The sequence below is a fragment of the Eublepharis macularius genome, chromosome 7 (genome assembly GCF_028583425.1).
Source record: "Eublepharis macularius isolate TG4126 chromosome 7, MPM_Emac_v1.0, whole genome shotgun sequence".
Taxonomy (NCBI): Eukaryota; Metazoa; Chordata; class Lepidosauria; order Squamata; family Eublepharidae; genus Eublepharis; species Eublepharis macularius.
Window position 1 is genome coordinate 83,202,822 of NC_072796.1, and position 26,416 is coordinate 83,229,237.

At 40.2% G+C, this 26,416-nt stretch overlaps 1 protein-coding gene across 1 annotated transcript in view; it reads left to right on the forward strand.

Moving 5' to 3' along the window:
* The window catches only part of SPIDR (scaffold protein involved in DNA repair), a 273,651-nt gene that overhangs the window by 229,561 nt on the left and 17,674 nt on the right, over positions 1-26,416 (forward strand). Inside the window, exons 12-15 of the mRNA XM_054985150.1 lie at positions 13,391-13,552; positions 17,969-18,056; positions 20,136-20,273; positions 20,375-20,434. Of these exons, the coding sequence (XP_054841125.1) occupies positions 13,391-13,552; positions 17,969-18,056; positions 20,136-20,273; positions 20,375-20,434 (448 nt within the window). The remainder of the gene's footprint in view (positions 1-13,390; positions 13,553-17,968; positions 18,057-20,135; positions 20,274-20,374; positions 20,435-26,416) is intronic.

Genomic DNA, 26,416 nt, shown 5'->3' on the forward strand with positions numbered 1-26,416 from the left:
TGGTGGCCACAGCCTCCCCTATACTACATAAACCCTAGCAGGGATGCTCCATGCTTCACTAGAGGACACTGTCTCAGAGGTCTATGCTATGCATACTAAGAGCATGCAGCATTGTACTTTGCTGATGGGAGAGACACACTTAACACCAATGGTGGCACTTAACACCAATGATGGAAATCTTAGCACCAGCACCCAAGGGAAGAGCAAAGTCCATGGCTTATGGCTAACATCTCTCATTTCAGAATCCTAACAGATACCCTATTTTCAGTGTTTTGAAGAGTTTGCGGAAAGCCAGAATAATGATGATGATGATCGTGTGCTTATATACTGCTCTTCTGGACAGATTAGTGTCCCACAGAGAGCTGTTAACAAAGTCAGTGTTGTTAGTATTCCCACAATACAGCTGGGGAGCTGGGGCTGAGAGGAGCGGCTTACCCAAGGCCATCTGTAGAGCTCATGGTAGTAGTGGGAATCGAACCAGCAGAGTGCTGGCTCAGAGCCCAGCCACTTACCCACTATGCTACAGTTGTTCTGATCTCTTCAGGCGGCCCATTCCACAAGATGGGGGCCACTAGAGAATGCACATGTGTGGGCAGCTGTTGATTTTGCCATTGTGCAGGGTGGCACTTGCAGAAGGCCCTCTCCAGATAAGCGCAGCTGCTGTGGTGCAACATCCTAAGACATAAAAGACAAACCGTGTTGCCAATGACTTTCTTCTTATCCCCGCGAATGAACAGAATGCAGGGATAAGAAGTGAGTGGGGGCAAAATGGTTTGCCTCCCCACTGCCTCCTGGGGCCTCCAGAGGCTCAGAAAGGCTCAGTGTGGCTGCAGGAAGGCCCAGTGCTGTGGCACTGGGCCTTCCTGCTGCCTCGGGGCTTCTCAGATGGGCAGGGAGAAGGCAGGTGAACCGAAGGCTTTCTCCCTGCCCAGCTGACCCATGGGCAAGGGGGGACAGCAGTGGAGCCTGCCTGCCTGTCCATCACTCAGCTAGGCAGGGAGATGGTGGGTGAACCTGCTTTCTCCTGCCCAGCTGATCCACAGGCAAGGGGGGGTTGGAGGAGGGGGATAGCACTGGAGCTCCCACTCTCCTAGCTTCCCATAAACTATGCAGAAAACTGAATTATTTAAGAGGGCTTCTTTATTCAGATATGAGGGCTGTAATATTAGGAAGCTGTCTCAAAGAGATGCATCAGTAAAGGGAGAGGGGGTGACCATAGACTTTACTACTATTGCTGTATGTATGATTCTACTGGGTAGATCCTATATTGTTTTATATGTCAGTCTTAGAATTACTGTTTCAGGATTTTTTCAACTCTGTATTGGATTTCTGCTGGTTTTAAATCTTGGCAAATGTGCATGTATGTGTATTGAAATTTCTTTGAATTTGACTGTACTGACCCACATTGTGTAATCCTCCTTGAGTCTCAGTGAGAAAGGAGGACTATAAATAACACAAATAAATAAAAATAAACATATACTGCTACAAAAATCTGTGACTGTCATCTTAAATATGATTAGAAAAACCACATATCCCAGTCCACTTAGGTGGTCTGGAAGCTGTTATCACTGTGTTGCCTAAACATCACACAACAGCAGTAAACTTCATCTCCGCACAAGAGAGTCAGGATTTTTATATACCATCTAATTGTGTCTTTCAGATTGCATATGACTTTTAAAGTGGATCAGATAAACCACGTCAAATTTAATTGTAAATTACATATTAATTTGTTTATAAAGAGCTAAATTAGTTCATAAATTTTCAGTCATAAGCATCTCCTTTCAATCTCCTAGTTTTAATTTCCTATTTCCAGAAGCTGGAATTCCATAACTTGCAGAGATGCTATTGGTAACAAGTAAATAGGAAAAAAGTGGCTTCATCACAATAGGAAATCAATCTGATCTCATTTTGTACTTCCATATTCTTGATCCGTATACACAAGAGCAAATTGGGAACATATTTGTTTATTTCAAAACAGAAAAGATACCCTTTTATTTTCAGTAACTATGAACAATTCTGTGTTTTAACCAGCAAGGTTTAATATTGTACGTTACAACAAGCCTAAACACACAGACATACACACACCAGCGAATATTACAAAATACTTTTTAATGAGCAGTTACAAGTTCCTCTTTAATTTAAACTTGTGGACAAGTATAAATATGAATTCTGTTGAGATTATACTAGTAAGGCATCCCAGAGTCCTCATTTATAACATTTTTTGAGGTTTCAAGTTCTGTACTTCAGATATTTAGAGTGATATGAACACCTTTATTTAACAGCATTTTCCAATCAGCACTATAGTAATTTATTTATAGGTTTATTTTAAAACTTTTCAAGAAGGAAATTTTTATATTTAATACCTTATTCTGCCTGCATTGTTTGGCAGCATGTACATTAGTTTGAGCCCAAAAACCAAAGCAAAATCAGTTCCTCAGTGCATGCAGATGATAACTTTACATATTGGACTGATTTGTAAGAGAGTATTGCTAAGAGTTTTAAAAAGTTGAGTTTGACAGCAAAATCTCTCATTTCATGTGCACACTTGGTTGTTCAGTTAACATCTCATCAAATTAAAAAAAAAAAGTAAACAGGATTAACTGTTTACTTAAAATGAACCGAAGTCTGGATGTTTTTCTGAAGAAGAACACAATGTACTGTTGTATCTTGTTTCCAGTGTGGTGTTTATCATAATTCCTTGTGCTGTGGTTGGTAGAGTGCTGGGAAGCCTCTCCGCCCACTCATGGCTCATTCGTGCTCGCTCGCTCTTCCTCTCCCATTGAGGCCTCACTACAGGACTGTAAGACTGAGCGAGCTGTCCTGTGTCAGCTTTGCTCCCTGTCATGAGCCGACATTGACCTAGAATAAAATAACAGAGGCCATTTCCTGGAATTCTCGATGGGCTGCTGAGAAGCGCTACCATAACTTTTGTAAACAGTCTACTCACACACACACACTCTCTCTCGCTCACAGGCAGGCACCTATGAAACTGAGCCAGCAAGTGAGCAGAGAAGGGAAAACAATTGAAGTATGTGTGTGTTTAGAAATGGGGGGAAGAAAAGAACTGGAAAACTGAAGACCAAACTGTATTTTTGCCAAAGAGGATTCTCAGGAAATCTCTTCACTTCTATTTTTTCCTCTTTTTCTTCTATAGCTTACTTTGTGGAACAGTAAATTATATTTTTAGTTCAGGTTTAGTGAAGATGTATTAAACAGTGGTAACAATATCACCTCAAATATATGCCTCACATCATAATAACATAAATCACTTGCTTTGACATTCTCTGATGCTGTGATGTTTTGTTCATCTTGGCTCATAATTAAGGATATATTAGGAATGAACTCTCAATTTCCAGAACATACCGACTCTTTTTTAAAGTCTTGTTTCATAGTCCATTTTACAAATTATATTTGGCATCCCAATCATAATTTTCTAAGGGTGGCTGAATATATGCTGTTCCATTCATAAATCTCTCTGTATCTATATAACTTTTAACTATTTAAAGGTGAAATTATTCCATTGTCTATTGGTACAATTTTATTCACATTATTGCTGTTTCAAAGACATTTTTTGTAATACATGTTTGTGCCATCTCTGTCATAAGCTAATTTGCCAGTAATACATAGGACTGGAGTTTTATGACATAGAATAGTTCTGCGGTTTCTGCTTGTCCACACATTCAGGGTGATTTAGTCTCCCTCAAGCTAAGTTGCTCAGGGAAAATCCGTGGAAAAATCTCTTCCCTACATATATAAATATAATCTGTGTAAGTTGTCAGAGCTGTTGTGCAGCAAATCAGTCGTGTTAGATGGACTGAATGTGAGCTATCACACATGATCAAATCCCAGTGCTTTGTACATGATCCAGGCTTCTACATGGTGTATTTGTCTTCTTTTGCTAACATTATTTACATTTTGCTAACTAATTTAAATAAATAATGTTATTTAAAATTATAATCAGAACATTTTGGGAGAAAATCCACATCCCTAGGTCTCCGTCCATCTGAAGAGCGTGGCAGCAAATTCAGAGCTTTTTGAGTGGCAATATCAACCTGTGGAACACTCTCCCAAGGGAGGTTCATATGGTTCCTCTGTTGTATTCAAGAAACAGCTGAAGACCTTACTTCAGTAGGCATTTGCATTTTGGCTAAACCTGATTATGGCTGAATAGGTAACGATATCTTGGCTTGACTATGGATTATGGCATTTACTTACTAGACTGTTTTCACTTTTGTGATTCTTAGATTATTTTTATTACTGCTTTGAGGACTGAAAATGTGGAGTATGAAGGTTTTAATAAAAAGGTGGATTTTTGATACTTTTGATGCTCACTCTGCTCCAGTTATCAATCATGCCACCCCTCTTCTGTTTTAAAAGTAATTCTCACTATCTCTCCTTTTTGTAGAAAGGATTATTTGTGTCAAGGGCTGCCAGATACCTTAATTTCTTCCAGTGCCTGGGGCTCATATATTGGCTTACTTACAGTAAATCCTAAACAGAGTTACACCAGTCTAAGATGATTGATTTCAATGGGCTTAGACTGGAGTAACTCTGTTTAGGATTGCACTGTTAATCCAGTTTTATCTTTTTTAATAAACTGGGCCACTTTCAAGAATACTCTAAAAAAATCTGGACTGTTTCTACACAGAGGTTTTGCTGTTGGTGTGGTGTCCAAAACAGAGCAGGTCTTGATTCCCTGACACTTTTTGGTTGGCTCTGCCTCTTGGGTCAGTCATGTAGTGATTGTCTCCACCACCCTGTGCCAGAATTCCAAAGGTGCCCATGGGCTCAAAAAGGTTGGGAACCCTGACACAGATCATTACAATGTTACAATGCAACAGTAATATGTCAATTACCTTTTTTCATAAAGCCCTTCAATGGCACAGGGGAAATGGCAGCCACAGAGGGCTGTGGCAAGGAAACTGAAAAGAAAACATCCCATTTGGATGCTCTGTTGGCATTGTGAATGCCTCTGCATTTACAGTGGCAATGAAAGCTACTCAAATAATTCATTACCAAGTAGAAGCAGCTTTTGTATATTTTTTACTCCGTTGCTAGTGGTTATGTACAGTGTAGAAATGAGTAGGCACATGCAAGTTGATATATGCTCTTTTTTCTTGTGTGACAGTATTATGCATCTTTGAAACCTTAAATAATTTCCATTTTTTTATTACAGTTCCAACATTTATAGGTGTGAACTTAATGTAAAATATAGAGTTGTTTCTAGGAGCTTCCATACTAGGGCAATTTAGTCCTTCACAGTCAATTATCTTCCATAACCAACTGAGAATGAAATTATCTTTGGTCCCATTCAATTATTTTATTCCAGCTAACATGTTAGAATTTGTGGTCACTGACATTACATAAATGGGGGCGGGGGGCACAGTGCTGGTTGACATATCTGGTACATTACAGATGGCCAGTAACTCTCCTCCATTCCTATTTTATTTACTTATTGCTGTAAATACTTGCCACAAAACACTCGCTGCAGTGTGGCTATGTACATTTAAGAAGAAAATATAGGGAAGAACCACAACCTGAGAACCTCATTCAAACACTGTAATACCCAAATATACAACCCCCCCTTACAAACTCATGATATATGCAGCCATTTTTTCAAGCCATAGAATTTCAGAGGTAAAAGAACAGCAATAGTTTATCATTATTGAAAGTTTGTCATTTATGCATAATTATATTTTAACGCATGCATAATATAAAATGTATTTCTGCACATATTTAACATTGAAGCAGAAATGTATGGAAAAAGACAGCCGTTAGTCACATGTTCTTGTCACAAGTCTCTCCCCGGTGGCAAAATAACAGTAATGTCAGTCTACACATGTAAGGATTGGATTACGACTCTGTCTGAAGTTGGAAAAAGTCACCAAAGTGAGGAGTTGAGGAAAAAAGTGCGGGGGGGGGGGGAGGGCGGAGGGGACAGGGGAGGAAACATGGAGATACAGTTGTCTGTGAAGAACATGATCTAGTTTCTCTGGGGTGACCGAGTAAGCAAGAGTGTCAGATCTGGAGAAAATGAATAACAGCATTCTTCATCTGAGTCTTTCTAAATGTGTGAAATAGACCTTGTCCCTTCAACCCCTCCCCTCAGTATTTTTCCTGGTGCAACTACTTGAAATGGAGAAAGTCTTATTTGCCTTTGTTAATCATAGAGGACATTGATTGACAAGCTCTGTTAGTTTTCATTTGGGGATGAATGGGATCTATTGTAAAGGAGCATGTGATAACTGGACTAGCATCTGCTGCAAAATTGTGAGAGTATTTTTTAGTATAAGACTAAAAAAATAGTATTGGACCAGTACTGGTCCACTTTGCATTTTTTTAAAAATAAAGTGTTTTACATAAAAATCCTGTAATGAAAATAGGCTGGGTATTGTGTCCTTTAAAGCCTGCACAGCTATCTCTCTAGTTCTGATTGCACTAAAGATAATATTCACAATGGGTGGAGGGATTTTGTTTGCATTTGTGAGGTTCAGATAAGTTAAATCCAGTTTGGGTGGGGTTTCAAAGGTTGCGATTCCATTCTAAGCCACACCAGTAGAACTTAAAGAGCTCCACCTCAAGACTTGACCAGACAAGTTGTTGGATTGCAACTGCGTAGGCACAGCGTGCCTGTTTTAACTAAGAGAATATGGAGTACAGAGATCCTATGTATTTGTGTGCATGTACCTCCTCATGCTTTGCCCTCTACCAGGAGTGCATATACACAAAAGACCAGATTCTTCCCAAGGAGCAGATATAATCAACAGTGTCCTGTCTTGAATGAGCACATTTTGCCATACATATTAAGTAGGTATCTGAAGAAATATCTGAAGAAGTGAGCTGTGGCTCATGAAAGCTCATACCCTACCACTAATTTTGTTAGTCTTATACGTGCTACTGGACTCTTGCACTTTTCCATATTAGGCCGATCAGTCTGTGTTTCTGCTTTTGCTAACTTCTACTTCCTTTCTCTTCCTCCTTGTATCCACTTAACAAATAAAGTTTCCATATGATCAGAAGCCTGAGAAATTATTGTTCTTTATTACAATTTGTCTTACGTGTGCCATTTTCATGCCAGTGATGGTACCGCTGCCCTCATCATTAGGTCTTGCACCTGTCTTATGGAATGTTGTTTGGTCCTATTCCTTTAGAGGATCAAAAGATACACCCGCAGTTTCCAACCACATTGTGCAGTTTGTATGTACAAATGCAAATCCTTTTCCTTTCTCAAGAAGGATGACTAACTAGGAGGGGGCATGATGGCATAATACCATGTCATTTCCAAATACCCACTGAGAAATAAATAGATATAAGCATTATCACCACAGTCATAAAATAATGCAAAGTAATTGGCCTCACCTTCCCTCTCCCCTGCCTCCAGCTCTTTTGGGAAATTAACCAAATATTCCCAAGCTTTAAAATAAGAGTCTCTGTGGCCTAGTTCTCACTCAGATTGGTAACCTGTATATGGGGTGTACCATTTCAGACTAAGGTAGGGACCCATATGATCAAATATTCCTCCATATCCTCCCAGTTCTGCACACAGAAAACTGATGTGTCAGTGAGAACTAACCAAGGCTTCTCCTTGAAAAAGCTAGGTTTAATATCCCAGGGTTTTTCGGCCCTGAAGAGTATTCCATCATGCAGGCTCCCCACCTGTAATTTGAAAAGGTACACTCCAAACACATGTTTACCACCTTATGAAGAACTAAATCATTGCATTTAGGAGGAGGACAAAAAAAAATTCCTAATCTTTGCCTTGTTTCTTATCGCTTCCTGCCCACTGCTTTTTTTGCTCTTCCCAGTGATTCATATGTGAGCTTTTCATTAATCTGTTCTCACACTCTCATCTTCATGCCCTTTCCAGTGGCAACCACACACCTAAGACTCTCTTTTTATCTTGGGGCATCTGCACATGTTTTTGCAGCATTAATTGCGGGGAAACATCAGTTTTACCCCAGGATAGCTTCCACCTGTTCTGATGTTGATCTACGAGTAGGCTTCCATTTACCTGAAGGATATTTCCTTAACCACTAATGAATTGCCTCTAATCAAGGTTTATTTATTTATATTTCCACTCGTGCTTTTTAATGTCAGTATTCCAGGTCATCTTGTCCTTTATTACCTGCCTGAAGGACAACCTCCTGGGCAAATAATACTTAGATAGGGATGAGAAAATCCAAAAGTTACAGTTTCTTGCTGCAAAGAGAGTATGGAACTGTGCCAGGGCCAGCTTGTTTGGCTGTGCCCAGGGCTTTTTTTCTGGGAAAAGAGGTGGTGGAACTCAGTGGGTTGCCAGCACAGGGGGCAACTCCTGGCAGGAGGTGGTGCCCCTGGTACCACATGTGCACAAGCAAAGTGCGTGCACGCTCCCAGGACCGCACAATGACATCACTTTGGGTCAGCTGGAACAAGGGGGGACTTTTTTTAAAGTTTAAATTACCCTAGGCGAAAATGGTCACATGGACAGTGGCCCCGCCCCTTGATCTCCAGACAGAGGGGAGTTTAGATTGCCCTCCGCGCTGCTCATTTTCAAGAGGTGCCGGAACTCTGTTCCACCAAGTTCCAGCTGAAAAAAAGCCCTGGCTGTGCCTATCTTCCCCTTCAGGATGACAGTTGTTTGCTCAGGGAAAGAGGTTTTCTGCTGGATCTGGGCCAACTATGAGGGACTTGAAGGAAATTATAGGTAGACATAGATATTTTTATGGTACAAATTGAAGGTCCATGGAAACGCAGGGAGAAGGGAAGGGAGATGAATGATTAGAAAATTTCCCCCTGACCCAGATCTCCTCTATTTATTCAAGATTGTTGTATCCCACCTGGTATCCTTAGACTCAAGGCAGCTACCAAAGCAATAAAGCAAACAGCATAATCGTTCATACACAAAGTAAAAACAACACATACAAAAACCCATAACCAGTTCAGCCAGAACAATTTATCCTCCACCAAATGGCCTCTGAAATAAAGCTGTCTTATATTCCTTCCTGAATACAGATAGTGAAGGTGTTCTCTGCATCCATTCTGTTACCATGTGGGCAGACCCCATAAGGAGAAGGCTGTCTGAAGAGCACAGTTGGCATATGGGAGTATACCAGTACTGGGTCTCTTGGCTGTGAAGGGCTAAAACCAGCACTTTGAATTGGGCCAGGAAGCAAATAGATAACCAGTTACGGCCTTGAGTTCCTTCCACCAACGTACCTTCTTTCCCTTTCCTGAACTGTTTTTCAGCTGCCATTCTATGCTCAGTCATCATCAGGCTGGCTTTTTTGAGAAGCCTTTCACCCCTTTCTTTTTAAAATGTATAATTATTCTTTTACTATATGCTTGGGGAAACCATCAAGTATGAAGGGACTCTTACCTTGTCTATGGATTTCACTGCAATAATGATAGTCACTTGCCCATCAGTTTAGATATTAGAGGGCGATATTGCCTGCAACAAGGCTCCCCCCCATCCCCCAGCAGCTGCTACTGAATGTTGTGCTATTTCTTGTGAATCAGGATTTGCTGACTAATCTTCAAGAGCAAAAATGTAGTAACAACTTTTAAATGATTGGATAATTGTTGCAATGTGCTTTGTTTCATGTGGGGAACCTCAGCTGTAACACAGTATGAATCAATGTTGGTAGGAAAGCATCAAATGGTCTCCTTACCTTATGGGAGAAAAGACAGAGTCTCTCCTTGGGATTCTATGAAGCATAGGTAGAGCATTCTTTATTTTTCACATCAAAGCAAAAGATGCTTTCTTTGTTTTGCTGGAAGCTACTGCTCTTCCCTGGTGGATTCACTCTGCCAGCCTTAACCATGGCTCAGGGTTATGTCAGTCTAGATGTTAGTTATGGTTAATGCTAGCCAGAATTTGAAATATAATTTAGTGTTCTGCATGAGCATGTACACACACCCCTGCTAGAGACCACAGTATTCCTGCGTGATTACATATCTCCAAAGGTCTTTGAAACAGGCCTGCAAAACAGCCTGCAGCCATTTAGTAAAATGTGCAAAAGGAAAGACAATGATCTTATATAGAGCTACTTCACTGCAACTTACTCATTTAGCTTGCACTTGATGTGCAACTTTTATAAGGTAGCTGTCCATTGGCTAGAAATGTTATAATGATGGGGCATGTAGTCACTAGGTGGAGGAGGGGGTTACCAGGTCCCCACCAACCCAAACTCTGAGACTTATTGGGCATGGCCTGATGAAGTTATCAGTGGGGACTAGTGATGTCATGGGAGATTACACTGAAGCCAGAGATTACACTGAATAGCAGCATTACTAGTACTTCCACACACTGAGGACCTTCTCAGTCATGGCACCAAGATTATGAAACTCCCTCTCCAGGGATATTCATCAGTCCTTTCTATCATTGTGTTCTGCCAGTGTGTGAAGACATTTTTGTTTTGCCTGGCATTCCCCAATGACCCTGCCTCCTTGTCCCAGGTTTTAATTTTTGTTTCTGTGTCTTTTCACATGTGTTTTAGTTTTGGTGTTAATTGGTTTGTTGATTGTTTTTTATAATGTTGTGTTTGCTGCCTTGGTGGCTCTGATTGGGCAGAAAGGTGGAGTACAAATTTTATAAATGAGTAAATGTATGTGTATCCCATGTGGCATCTGTGTGTGGTCACAGTCGTGTATTTCTGAAAGGAGACTTAATCTTAGAAATGTAACTATATACTAAATGTAAAAATGTTGTTATTGCTTGATTATTACCTCCCATTTCCAGTTTACATGTGCAGTAGTTATTATTAGCAGACATGTATACAGGTCGTCATCTAAATTATCTATCTGTAATGTGACATACCGTCAGCTCTCTGGGGAAATTCATTTACTTAGGATCATATTGTATATCTTTTGTTAATGTAATGAGCTCACCTATATTCTTCTCTCAAGAGATGTTGCAGTTTGTAAGGATGGTGAGAATGATTCAGCACTGTTCATGGTGAGGGCTGGGTGCAGGATTGGCTATTATGGCTACTAGAAAAAGTTCCAGTGGGCTGATGGACTGAGGGCTATATCTAAGCTCCCCCCACCTTTGCTTAGGCCCAGCTGGCCTGGTAGTGAGGCTGAGCACAAGCCCACTGCCTAATCCAAGCAAATCATGTGGTAGCCACCTCTTGGCCTGCCCCCACTCTTCTCTTCATCAAAAGGGAGAGGGGTTGGCCCTTTTCAGTGTTCTTTGGGTATCCTCGCCAACTCCGAGGTGAGGGAGATAGCAATCAATCACCACTTAAATTACTAAAATTAGAGATTCCCAAGTTACATCTGCCTGCAAATCACTTCCCTCCAATTTAGAAATAATCCTCTGTTACCAGAAAGGTAGATGTGTGCATTTTACTGTACAATGAGTGAAATGTACTGTGCACATGTGCAGAGTGCTGTCTTGGCATCCAGAGAAAGAATAGTTCTTAGGTTTGTTTAGATTCTCCTCAAATCTTATTTTTCTTCAGTGAGAGTAATGGTGCTTGTTTAGGTCTTATGTCCCCTAGGCCCTTTGGCCTTCTTCAGTGAAGTACTTGTTTTACTGTAGTGAGAGCTTCTGGAATGCTTTCTGTTCTTTCCCCATGTCTCCACCTATTCCTTAGGCAAATTTCCCACAGTTAACAAAGGAGCAACCCCAAAATAGTGTAAATCTTACTCCAGTTGTCTTTCCAGTGCTCTCACTTATCATTAGGGGAATGAAACAAAGAAGAAAGAGGCAAAGAGCTCAGGGAGAAATGGCAATGGAACAGAGCAGTTAAGTATTAATTTGGTCAATGAAGAGTTAAGTGACTGAGTTTCAGCTGTCTTGCTGCTTCCCTCCCCCAATTCACAAATAATCCAGACAAAAATAACCTCTCTTTTATCTCTGGGAGTGGTGGGGGGCAGCTAGGGTCTTTTTAAAAAGTGCAAGCTAGGAATTCAGGGTGCAAAGGGGCACTGCCCCCATATGCCTCCCTGTATCTATGAACTTGCAGTACAGCCGGCTGAGAAACCATGTATACATGCTATGGGAACTTACCATTGTGTTGAAGAATAGCATATTTCCCTGCTGCTAACAATATACCACAGTGTAAACTTTGTTGCTGTGAAGCCAATACTCAGCAGTCATGGTTGCTATATTTGAGCAAGATTGTCTGCTTTCCTTCACAGTACCTGTTATCCTTTTTTATCCCAGGATTAATCTGATATACATATTTGTGTTCTTGTTTCTCAGCTAGTTAACATAATGGAGTTTGTTTTACTTATTTTTTTGTTTATTTATTTTACTTCATTTATACCTCGCCTTTCTCCCCAATGGGGCCCAAAGTGGCTTATCCCATTCTCTTCTCCTTTTCCCCCCCATCACAACAAATCCTGCGCTGTAGGTTAGCCTGAGAGCGCGTGAGTGGCCCAGGGTCACCAAGTGAGTTTCCATGGTAGAGTAGGGAATTGAACCTGGGTTGCCCAGATCCTAGTCCATCACTTTAGCCATTATACCACCTCGCTCTCAAGTTGTGAACTGGTTAATCATTACATTGTTTCATTATATGGAAATATGCAGTTGGTATGAGATTTTTAAAAATCTCTAAAAGATGATAGATGAGAATTCAGGCTTCAGCAGAATAGCATGGGTGGAGGGGAGGGCTGCCAAATTTGGGAACAGTCTTTTGTGTGTTTGTAAATCTTGAACAGGAGTCACGTATGGGGCATATGTATGCATATCCAAAGTATCTCAAGAAATTTGGAATGCATTCCAAGCATATTATTTATTGATTGATTTTATTTACACCATTTATACCCACTGCTTGCCCCAATGGGGACCCAAAGCAGCTTCCATCATTCTCCTCACCTCCATTTTCTCCTCACAACAGCCCTGTGAGTTAAGTTGAGCTAAGAGAGAGTGACTGGCCATCCAGCAAGTGATCCTCTCCAGAATGGGTATGGTAGAGTGAGGATTCAAACCTGCGTCTCCTGGTTCTTAATCTAACCCCTGTACCACACTGGCTCTCTTTATTACTGAGAGGTCACCTGAGTAAACAAATTCTGGGAATTGTTACTTTTAGGGCATCTTTTGAAAATGCATCTTTATGTATTAGAGACCTGTAGCCTAAACATTGGCTATTCAGATGAGCATGTGAAATTCCTACATGCATACAAAATTCTCCCTGTGTAGGAAGCAGTCTTCTAAGCCCAATACTGTCTCTAATGACTGGCATCAGATCTATAAGTTCTTGAGAAGAGATCTTTCCTGGCTTTCATAGAGAATATCCTTTTAACCAGCATGGCTACAATAAAGGAGAAGGCAACCAGTTGTAAAATCTTAGGGTTTTATCAGAAGGACCAGCCATAAAGCGAGGGAGACTTTAATTCCCAGGTGCTCAAGAATTTTTATGTGCATTCTTCTAATGGGATAAAGTTATACACTCTCTTGCAGATTATGTCTTCTTCTTCAAGATGCTTATGGGATGTTCAGTGAGGTTCAGTGTCAGATCTTATCTTCGTCTCTAGAGCGGATTGAAGAATATAGCAGAAGGTGGGAAGGAAAATACTGTAATGTAACTGGAATGAAAGTTCTGCACAGAGCCACCAGAGGAAGGTGAGAATTAATACCTTAAGATAATATTTTATGTTTCATCTCAATTATGGATAACTAATATATACCATATATGTTACAAGCAGCATTGTCTGCACAGATTTGCAGCAGTTAAGGCCTGTATGCCTCCTGGCTCTCCTGCACTGTGCTGGTGCCTGTTCCCTGGCTGAATGGACGGGAGACAAAACTACATCAAGGCACTAGGGGTGAAGTAAAGGAGAGCTGCATATTCACCAGTGCTTAGTACAAAGTATCTAGGACTTTGGAATTGTTATGGCATTCTCCACAAAAAGGGGCCACCATAGATCTAGATCACTGAGCTCAATGGAACTGGAGTGCAGCTGAAACTTAGAGTTAGAAAATGTGATGCGTTGAAAGGATATCTTAGAACCAATTTAAAAAGTTAGATAAAAAGTTAGACTTGTTCCACATAAAAATATGTAAAAATTATTACACTTAGAGGAAAGTAAAAAATAATGTGCCAAATAATTTGCTAGATTTGAACTCTTCAGGTAAGATTTGGCAGATATCTCATAGAATCCAAGAGCTGCTTAGCCCTCTGGATAGGGTGCATTCTTTGCATGCAGAAGGTCTCAGATTCATTCCCTGACATCCTGGGAACAGTTGCCATTCAAAGTTGACAGTACTGGGCTAGATAGACCAGTAGTCTGACTCAGAAAAGTTCAGGTATAGAGGATTATAATCCTCTGGCCTTTTACCGCCGCTGCCTACTTTTCCTTTGCATAGCTTTGGTGCAAAAGTATATGTTCTAAAGGAATTATTTGTGGATTTTTGCAATAATAATGTTGGCTCTCTGTCTGTACAGGCCATTTTACAATAGGCTTTCTCCACAAAGTTATATTCCCATGTATTTGATGATACTGAGAAATGGAAAAATATGACCTACGCAAAAAACTCCTTTCTTGTAGTTTTTCCTCATAAGGAGGACATTCCATATCCCTATTTTTTGATGCTCTTCTCTGAATAGTTCTGTTGTTTTGTGCCTGGAGTTGACTAGAACTGCACTCAATCATTACACTATCAGCTGGATTAACAGTACATGGAACCATGTCTTTGTTTCTTGGCATCCTTTCATGTTGTTGCTCTTACTCATATATAACTACCATGACTTCCCTGAGTTTCACTACCGTAACCTGAATACTTTGCAGCATATTAACATAGGTTGACCTAAAAGAAGTTATGATAAAATTAGCAAAAGGGGAAATGCACAGAATTTTATTGTGTACTACTTGCTAGATTCATTGTTTCCCTGTGTGTCATTCTGAGTAGGAAAAGAACTTAGGAATGCTACTCTGTGATCCATTGCAACAATAATAACAACAACAACAACTGTGCTTATATACCGTTCTTTTAGACACATTAGTGCTCCACTCAGAGCAGTGAACAAGGTCAGTGTTATTATTATCCCCTCAGTACAACTAGGGAGCTGGGGCTGAGAGGAGTGGCTTACCCAGGGCCTCCTGCTGAGTTCGCGACATAGGGGGATTCGAAGCAGCAAAGTGCTGATTTTTAGCCCAGCTATTTAACCACTATGCTAAAATTTTTGAATCTGTAGATGCTTTATCAATAGAAGCTATCATTAGGTTGCAGTTAGCTTATGCATTTGGAGTATATGTTGAAGAAAATAAAAGCTAAACCCCAACTTAAGTTTGACTTCTGATCTTTATTCCAAAGTTGATTGATTTATTTTTAGTATGGCAGATATCATTAAAAAGTTGGAAATCTTAGGCATTATGCTCACAGTGGTGATGTCTTTCTAACATAGCACACATTTCTAATCAATTGTACTTCATGTCAGTAAAGTATCTGACTCCACACACACGATCATGTCAGGTCACTATCCATGTGGAGCTGCAAAAATTCCCACTAAACTAGTTTTAGTGAGAAGAGATCTTTACTGACCACCATTGTGTTTTCATGCAGCTATTATGTCATGATGGGGGTTCATCTTTCCTCTGCTCCCTTTGCAACACAACATCTTAACCTCTCCTATTCCCCACGACAGCGGTCCCCAACCTTTTTGGCACCAGGGACCAGTTTCGTGGAAGACAATTTTTCCACAGACCGTGAGTGGTGGTTTCGGGATGATACAATTGTGCACTTTATTATGTCAAGCGCTTCTTTCCCCAGAGATCCCTGGTTTTAGCTGAGTCAACATTAAAGCTGCTCCTTTTGGAAGAGGTGGCAAGGGGTCGGCATCCCCCCCCCCCACATGTGCACGTTTAGCTGCTGCCCCACTGATGGAGAGCAAAAACCACAGCTTGAGAGTTTTCTACTCTGGAGCTAGTCCAAGGGCGGGAAAGCAGGGCTGCTGCTGTGGGGGGGGCGGAGCTCAGAGAGGAGGCGTCTGCCAGGCATGCTATGGTCTGATCCAGGGCAAGGCAGTGTGGCCTGGTTGCTAACAGGCCATGGACCGGTACTGGTCCGGGGGTCAGGGACCCCTGCCCCACAAGACTACTATAATTTCACTCTACACTCTGGAGATAGCTCAAGATGGGTGGCCATGTTAGTCTGTCTATAGAAGTAGAAAAGAGCAAGAGTCCAGTCACACCTATAAGACTAACAAAATGTGTGGTAGGAAAGTCTTATAGGTGCGACAGGACTCTTTCTCTTTTCTACTCTACGCTGTTTGGGTTCCTTTATTCATTTTCATGCCTTCACGGACCTCTATGCTCTGGTTTCAAGGTTTGTTTTTGCACCCTTGACCCCTTGTCTTCCATATTTCTGTCATTTCCTCTTGAGTCAGTACCTCAGGCTGAATGTGTCAAAGGTGAAGTTCCATATTCTACCCCATTTTCTGACATTGTTGAGAGTACTTTTTCATAGCCAACAGCTAACTTTTCCTTTCATTGTCATCCTCCAACAGCAGGCATATCTAAGAACTGCTGTGTCATCTTTGTATATACTGATAAGCTCCCACCCAATACTCTACTAATCTTTTCTGTATGCTTTTGCAGCCTGGTATTTGCTGGCTTTTCCTCCAACTCTTCTTTCTCACTAGTAAATTCAGAATGTCTCTATTAAATTGTTCTCTGTCACTATATTCATATTCTCCTTTCTTTTAATCTCTTCACTCATGTGCTGTTGTTTTCTACATCTGCTTGAACCTTTGTTCTTATATTTAGTACTCTCTATGTCTCTGCCATTGCCTGTGATCCTCTTAATTTTTTTTTATACAAAATGATCTTTGTCTCCCTGAGGCTTCACCTGATACTGCTCTCGTAATGTCTGTAAAGAGGAATCATTTGAATAGAATAAGTAGTGTGGCTCACTCCCAAGTCAGCGAGGCCCTTCTCTGGCAACATTGACCTGGTTCCTTCCATCCTTGATCCACATGGTTCCTCCAGACAGACATTGCCAGAGAGGCATCAGATCCAGTAACTATTTCTCAGTGGTAACATATGAATTGGCCCAGTTTGGTGTAGTGGTTAAGAGCGCGGGACTCTAATCTGGAGAGCTGGGTTTGATTCCCCACTCCTCCACTTGAAGCCAGCTGGGTGACCTTGGGCTAGTCACAGTTCTCTGGAGGTCTCTCAGCCCCACCCACCTTACAGGGTGTTTTGTTGTGGGGATAATAATGACTTACTTTGTAAGCTGCTCTGAGTGGGTATTAAGTTGTCCTGAAGGACGGTATATAAATCAAATATTATTATTATTATTACTCCTTGGCTTCCTCCAGTCAGTATCAGCATGTCCATCTCTGTTTTTAGTCTTCTGTTTTCCAGTGTTTGTTACTTCCCTAGCAAGATTTAGATTCTGATATGATACACAGAAAGATAACCAAGCTCTGCTTATCAGACAAATATATTTTCTAACACGGAACAATGAAATAGGATTTTGTTACCTTTTAAAAAGGAATATAGCGAAAGAGATTCCTTGGGTGTTGTGAACTGAAATTATATTGTTGTGTATTGAGGTACTGTATCTTATACAAAACCCCTTTGGAACTAGGAGAAGTTCAATACCATTCATGGCCACCTTGCAACATAGGAAAAGTTGTGATATAAACGTTTCAATAAATATAATGTATGTTAATTGTTGTTCACTGGTGCCTAGGCACTGCTAATTGTGACAATATCTATTTTTAACAAAAAGCTGCTAATGGACTAGTGCCTTTGAATAAGATCTAATAACAATAATAGAATTAATATAGTATGTTATTAAAATGCATGGTACTGCCAAATAAATTAAAGGCTTAAGAATTAGTATCTTCCCCCTTTGCTAGTAGCAAAAGGGGACATTTAATAAAGACAACTAAAATTTAGAATTCAATGAGAAACTATTCAATGAATTTCATATCACAATCCTGGTTGTTTCATTATATTTTTAAATCCTTTTGACTGTAAAGCTAGATTTCACACTTCATGTATTTTGCTTATATGTGTTTGATTTTCCTAGAAAGCTGGGGCTTTTTCGCCTAATAGACAGTTTATGGCCTCCAGTGTTCCCTCTAAAAGTTCCTGGTCATAGTCAAGAGAATGAAATGGTAAGATACCATTTTTATAAACAAAACATACTCCTCCTCAATTAAGCATTAGTATTTTATTGTAAGAACATTTTTTATGTGTCTTCTTGTTTCCTCTTGAAGGTTTTACTGCCAGTTTGGTTTCCTTAGTACAACCCCAACAACAGCCTTTTCCAGTAGGGTAGTCATGTTAATCTGTTGCAGTAAAAAAACAAAGAAGAATCTTGTGGAATTTTAAGAGCTTCTTTGAATTTCTGATCCCTCATTTATGGTGACTGACATTATTAGCATCCCATGCGTTTCATGGATAAACTAGCATGGTATTGTGTCTAAAAAATACATTCACATTCCAATGAAAAGGATAAAATGAGATTTTTGTCCCTTCTTTTTAGTTGCATGTCCAGTTAGTATTTTTGCTAAGTTATTTGCTAAGATATTCTGAAAAGTATTTGGGGCCCTGTGCTGTTCAGAAAAGACTGTGTGTTTGGGGATTTAATTGGATAGGGTGCTGTCAGTGTCCTGGAAGGGTGGGAGAGCAGTTCTAGTGAGCAAATTGTACTTTGTCCATAGGGAACAATGGGGATTTACAAATGAGGTATTTTTTTTCTATTTCAACCCCTCTCTGTTATGGTTTATGTAAATCTCAAATGGACAGGAGAATTAATATATGAGTAGAGTTCCTCAGCTGTGTGGGGCCCCATATATTTTCCAACCTGGAGCTTAGCAAACATATTAGTGGAAGATGTAACTTAGAGGAGGGGCATCCTTTTGCTTACCTATGTTTCTTTTTCTTAATCCTTATTTAATGTCATTTTTATATCTTAATAATCCTTCAAAATTGAGGAACTGTAACATCCTTTTTATATTACAATACTTAGCTTTTATAGAGTAGATGTCATTATTCAAAACATTTTACATACACTAATTCAATTACCTTTGAGAGAACTGAGTTAAGGTAAGGCATTATTGTTTCACTACTGCAGTTGAGAGACTCATAGAAGAGTTTCTTACCCGAGTTCATGACTGAGGCAAGATTTTGAAAGAGGGACTTCCTGTGTCACATCTCACAGTGTTGGCTGCTTTGCTGTGCCAGTCGTTTAACTCCTAAAAATGTGAACAAGCAATTGTCTTATTTTTCATTGCAACCCATTCCTGGGAATATATATTCATGTCCATATTGTTATTGACACAAATGCATGATGCACGTTATTTTGCATTTAAATTAAAAAATTTAAGCTAATGTAATTGTTACTTCTTGGAAGGATCCATGATACATCAGAAACCAGCCTGTCTGCTAGAAACATTTGAAAGAGATCCAGTTTTGGTTTGACATTATGCTTGAAAATGGGAGGGGGGAAAAAAACAATTAATAGCTGAACTGCTGTTTCCTGGATGGCTGCTATGTGGGTGGGAAAATTTGGATTTTATTTATTTATTTTATTTATTTTTTCAATTTATATACCGCCCATCCCCAGGGGCTCTGACCCACATGGCATCCATTTTCCCTGTCCCTGTCCCATGGCAGCCATTTCCTTCCCTGCCACTGTAGGGCTTTTAATTTTTTTAAAAAAATCAGGACTAGGATCTCATTATATGGATACACCATAGTACCAACAGGTATAACAGTTTCTCTGAATTCCCAGCTTTCACTTTAAAAAAAGTCTGTAGTAGATATATAATAGGTGAAAAGGCATATCTCTACAAAAGAAGGGCTAGAGAGTTACTTTTTTAAAACTGAAAGCTGAAAATTCAGAGAAATTGCTAGTCCTGTTGGTACAACATTATATTGATATAATAATGTTCTAATGCCACTTGACACCCCTGGCAGCCCAGGGGAGGAGGGATTCCCACTTCTGTAGGATTGGGGTAGGGAAATTATGGGGAACCTTCCATGTGGAAGCCCCATAGTTGCTGAACTTTTATCTCCAGCCGCACCAGCAATAGGGAATCCACAAAAACCTGTCCCTGTGTGGAAAACACCTAAACATGTTCTTCCATTTTGATGAAGACCTCCCTATTGAATGCTAGAAAGTAACTAAGTATACTATGTAACATGCATTTCTATAACTACATGTATTTTGATTGCCTCATTTGAAACAGATGGCAATAAACCTGCCCCCTCCTAGTTTCTGTTACATTCTTGATGCTCATCCTGATCACATTAATGCTAATGAGAGAGAACAACTTTCAGATCTGTATTCTCCTCCAGCTGTATACACTCTCAAGAAAATTATTCAGGTAATTTTTGCAAGTTTTACATGTGACCTATTTATTGATGATTAAGAAGTCTGAAAGAAAATGTTCAGCTCATGTTTTACCTGTTGTCCCCCCCCCCACAGATGTGTGACTTAAATAAGTGTTGCAGCTTTTGGGCACATGTTATACATCAAAGACTGAAGGTAAGCCTCCTTTTATTTACTAAACTGTCTTAGCAAACCATTGGAAGATCATTTGAAACATGGTCAGTACAAACCTTTATGCCCACAGAAGTCTCACTTCTTCCTGTCCCTTTTCATATAATACTCCGAGGATTCTGTCTGGTTTTGTGGAAAGAGACAGCCAAGAACAACAGATCCTGAAATTCCTTCCTGTAGCAGATTAACTACATGATCAGCTCCCTCCACTAGCACATTTTTCTCTCACACAGAAAAAGTGTAAACTGTGTCAGAGTCCAAATATTTGTTACGTTTAAAAAAGGAAACCATTTGCTGATATCATTCAATAAAATCATCTTTATCTCTATATCTCAATGAAAACAGTAAAAAATAAGTTTCCTAATCCTAGAAGTTCTAGAAATTATGAGTATAGATCAGGCTTCTATTAAGGTCTGTGGGTGCCTCATATGTGCCATTTCTCCTCGATGCAGGAGAAAGGAAAGACAGCATGATTAGATCTATCACAGCAGTTAAAGTTTTGGCTGAATATATGTTTACAAGATATTGCTTCGGGAAGTTTTGATTTGGTATTAATTAGGTATCATACTGGCCCCAATTGGGAAATACTGAATCTTTACGAATCGGGTCCAGTTCGGGGGTTTTTCCCAAACCAGGAACCCGACGCGCATACCCCTAGTCAGGACTTTTAAACATGGTGAGGTGGTTTGTCAAATCAATAAGTACATTAAGAACTCTGAATTAGACCTAATTAGACCCTCCCACATAACCACCATTTTCCCCAGCCTTAAAGGCCCTTTACCCAGTTACTATTTGCAATGCTCAGGCAAATATATATGTTTCCCCTAACATGACAAGTAACAGTAGCTAATGCTATGTACCAGTTTTAAAAAGCATTCAGGAGATCCATTCATTGACATCCCATGTCTTGACTAGTGGAACTTTAAAGAATTAACAGATTTATTTTGACCAATTTTCTTGGAGAAGGAGATATTTAGTAATTGAATTTTAGTTCCCAAAGTTTATGATATAATATATGTGTTAGTCTTTAAGGAGCCACAAGACACTCTTGCTTTGATCCAGACCTAGAATAGTGAGGCTGTGAATACTTCCTGAATTAATCAACTTCTGTAGAATAGTGGAGTAATCCAACAAGAGTTAAAATGTTCTAAGGGTTTGCTGTCAGTGGAACTGAAAACAATGCTTAAATTCTTTGCATTGTGCTTTGAGATATGATTTTTACAGTTAAATTTTTCTGGTGTGACTTAAACCACTTTTAGAGTGAGGGGGTGGATTCATTCTCAGGCTGATAGCTCCTCTACTCTTCTGTAAAGGGATATTTTCTTGGTCTTTTGCTGCTCTGTTTAGAAGACTTTGGAATGCTTTGGCATTAACTATGGTTTACATTTTGACCTTGGATATACCCATCCAGCTCTCCACTTTCCTTTGAATATTTATTCACTGTAATAGATTTTACCATTCTGTTATATCAGTACACAAAATGTTTTAACTATGATATTTTATCCGACTTTTTCTCCAAGGAATGTACATGGTTTTTTCTCCTCTCTGTTATCCAACCAGCAGTCCTATGAAGTAGGCTGAGAGAGAGAGAGAGACTGATGGCCTAAAGTCACACAGCGAGCTTTGTGGCTGAGTGGGATTTTCAACCCAGGTCTTCTTAGTCCTAGTCTGATATTCTAACCAGTATACCATTGACTCATCTGTACATGAGCTTTCCCCCTGCTAGCATTGTGCATAAAACAGCAAGTAAAAAAATGATGAAAGAGCAAAGTCCATACTGTTGGAGAGCCTGTATCAAAATATTCTAGAGATGTTTATTTGGACAGTTAATACATGCTTTGCAAGTTACTGCAGTTATAGAAAGGTTGGAGAATTAGAGAGAGACTTTGACTATGCTAAGAGATGGGGCGTTTGCTGTCACCTTCCTTAGGACTTACCCTAGCACATGCAAAGATGACACATTTGAAAATAAAAGTGGCATTAAAATGTACTTGAAAGAAGCCTGACTGCACCATTGACTTCAGTGAACATAGAAAGACATAAGTGTTTTGGATTGCACCATAAAGTTCCTAAGCCTAAAAAGGACATTACAGTCATATCATATGGCTAAGGGTGTGCCAGTGCTTCACTGTACCCTCTTCCCCGCTATGTGCAAACTGACTTCTTTTCTCATCCTTCTCCAGTAATCCTCCTACAGGCTCTAACATTTCCCCCTCAATTTAATATTTTATGTTAGATTTTCAGATATTCTTAATGTTCATTACAGCAGTTGTAGACTATTTCTGAGAGGTATCCCACCAATGAACTATTTTCCTGCATTTCCAATAAAATATATAACATATCTAAATGTATATAGTCAGTTCCCATTCCAAAGGCTTAGGCTGGATAATCACATTTTAAGTGCTTAATAAATTACAATCCAGTTAACCAATGCACAAAATCAGAGTCCAGCATTTTAAATGTAACTTTGGAAAGCTCCAGTGAGTAGCTAGAAATAGCCCGCTTTTCCCAGAGATGTGCAGATTCAAGCTGTGTTCTCTATCAGTCTGTCTCTTTTTCTTAAGGCAATCAATCATGCACCTTTTAATGCCATTATCTATTGTTAAAAAGGCCTGCTGTACAGATTGGATTAGTCTTTTTATAATTGGATACTTCCTCTTTTGTATTTACTTATTTGATGGCTAACAAATTAATTGTATTTAGCTTTGAGAGAATCATTGGTAGCTGAACGAACTCCTCTGGGACTGAGCAAGGCAATTCACATCCCACAGTATTTGCTTCCAGGCTTTTTTTGGTGCTCTTATACCTTCTATGTCTTCTGGTTAGATGTGCTTCCCACCAGAGATATTCCTTATCAGGAGACAAAGAACAAGGCAGATTTGTTTTCCAAAAATGATTTTGTGATCATTTTCTGCCCAGTTCACTCCAGACCAGGGGATAATTATGTGTACTTCTTTAAGAACTGCTGGTTGCAACTATTTATTTATGTCATTTATAGTCCATCAACATCCTAAAAGGGCAGCTATGAATTGTATTCTGTAAACATCAGTTACTTTTTTGTTCACTGGTGTTCCCCCCCCCCAATTTATATTAATAAATAACAATGGAAGAGAATTAAAAGGATGGGATACAGGAGAATATAGGAACACGTAAGCATTTGCCTACTTTAAATTTGAGAAATGCAGCGTCATTTGGTGGTTTTTCTAGATGTTCCATTGGGTAGCAGAGCCCTCTTTCAGGATCAGGAACAGTCAGACACTGGCAGAATTTGCCAGTGGCCTGCTGGTAACCTGGGACAGAACAGTAAGTAGTTCTATATTGGTTGGTAGACTTCAGAGATGCCTCCTGGCAATCTTGCAGGGTTAAAATATTTTACAGCTGTTTAAAAAACCTACGTAATCCAAAATTTAAAACTTCATAAATGATTAAATAGTGGTACTACAAACTAACAGTTACATTTTTGTAGCCATTGGGATACAGATCACTTACCTTTTCTAGCCATTCTAGACAAAATGTCATGGCTAGAATTTGTTTTGTGCTTCAGTCCTTGCCAACAGAATATGTCCTTCATACAGGTCTGGTGCATCATAAAATATGAAGAGGAAGACCTTGATTCAGTTTAGATTTCTTTTGCAGACTTATTTATTCAGAACTGAGAAGCGGTGGTTAAACTTGAGCCAAGAGAAAAGGCAGGGTATAAATATTTCAGTTTATAATTAAGATTCTAAGCTAGTTTGTGCATGTGTGTATGTAGGTATGTGTGCTACAATCGCTGGGTTGCTTCATGCGGCCATTTGAACAGAAAATTCTCAAGTCTTTATTTATGTGAAGAGGGAAATGAAAATATGGCATTTTTATTATTACTATTCAGAATAAGTATTATGGTACAAAAGGAAAATGAGGAAATATATTCCATCTGGACTTTAGGCAGCTGTACACACATAACTCAATCCTGCTGCTGTTTGTCTGTTCTGGTCTTTCTGTTCAGAACAAATTGACACACATACAGGAAGATAATAGTTTTTAAATGACTTGTGCTTATGAGTTAGAATTGGGGGGGGGGGGTGTTGGCTGGTTGTCCCAGAATCTAAAGGCTGGCATTTAAAAGCTCTGATATTCCTCCCATGTGACTTTAAAAAAATTCAGCCTTTCAATGAGCTTTTAAAATTTTGCAGTAATAGAATATTGTTCAGAGTAGTAACTATAAATCATGAAATGGGGACAAAAGCAAATTTGGATTTGATACTTGCCATATTTTTAGTCAAAAACATTCACTAATATTTTCCAACTGCTGTGTTTTGAGGCTATTGCTATAAATCAGTGATAGAATTTGTATAATATAGGCTTCATTCAGATGTCACTAGTTTCATTTTATATATATATATAGAGAGAGAGAGAGAGAATGATTTTTTTAAAAAATTAAATGATGACATCTGAAGCCTTAGCAGTACAGGTTCAAAAGGGGCAGATGTCCCTCTGTAGCAAAATCAACCAAGGGTCTTCTGGCACCTTATTATTGTTGCCATGAAAATTGCACCACATAAATTTGTTTAGTCGTAACAATGCCATAAGTCTATTCTTTCTTAACAATATTGTTTTCTTTAGATCATCTTAAAATTACAGGTAGTCTTGTTGTAAGGGAGGGGGAAATGGGAGGAAGTGGTAAGCACCTAAAAGACAATAAAACGGATATTCTGGGACAAGCGAAGCAATAAACTCATTTGTTCATGATGGGCACAAATCTGGCTTTCTTTTGGACTTAAATTCTTCTCTCCATTTTCTCCTTACTTGTGGAGGACGACTGAATACTTCCTTGTATTGGACACATTCAAATCTACTCCAGTTTGCCATGATGGTGAAATGAAGATGCTTGGCTAAATTAGAGTTTGTTTCCTTCCCACAAATTGTGATTCTAAACTATTATTTAATCCTGGATTATGGGGAAGAAACAAATGTCCAGTTTGCCTGAGCAGTTGCATAAAGATGTAATAGCCAATAGCCATTTACTGAAAGCAGAAGAGTTCAGGGTAGGGGTGTGCGCCCCAAAAATATTCGGATTCCCTGCTTCGGGTTTACCCTAAGCAGGAAATATATTTGGAAATACCCAAAACCGCAAGCCACTTTGGATTCATGTATTTCAATCACTTCGGAATGCTCTGTAAAGATTCAGAGCATTCCAAAGTGATTGAGGGTATTTCTCCCAGCACCCCCAACCACCATTACCCCAACCCCCCCCACTTAGCCCCCCTCCAGCCCACTTACCTGGCCCTTTAAAGGTCCCTTTAAACTATCAGCTGGCAGGCAGCAAGAGGGATTCCCCCGTGCCGCCAGACAGCTGCCAGTTTAAAGGGCCCCTTTCCTGCCTTGCAAGCTGGTCCCTTTAAACTATCAGCAGGAACCGGCGTTGCCTCAGAGCCCCCTTCCCCTCCTCCAGCCGGTTGGGATGGGGGGGAGAGACTTTGAGGCAAAGTGCGTTCCCAGCGCAGCTTGGAAGCCGCACCTGGAACGGCCTTTGCCTCAGAGCCCCCTTCCCCTCCTCCAGCCGGTTGGGATGGGGGGGAGAGACTTTGAGGCAAAGTGCGTTCCCAGCACAGCTTGGAAGCCGCACCTGGAACGGCCTTTGCCTCAGAGCCCCCTTCCCCTCCTCCAGCCGGTTGGGATGGGGGGGAGATGCTTGGAAGCTGCACTGGGCTTCGCATCAGAGCCCCCTTCCCCTCCTCCACCGGGTGAACGAGGCACCCGGGGACGAGAAGCGGGCTTCTGCCCGCTTCCCCGCCGCCCCCTTCACCCATTGCTGACGGGGCCAGGGAGTTCCCCGGCCCCGGCAGCAGCAGGTGAACAGAGTGTCCGGCGGAGAAGCGCAGGCTTAAGCCTACTTCTCTGCCATTCTCTTCCCTTGATGCAAGAGGGGTGGGGAGATTCTCCCCGTCCCTCTTGCATCAAGAGAGCGGCGCCATGGGGCTGCTG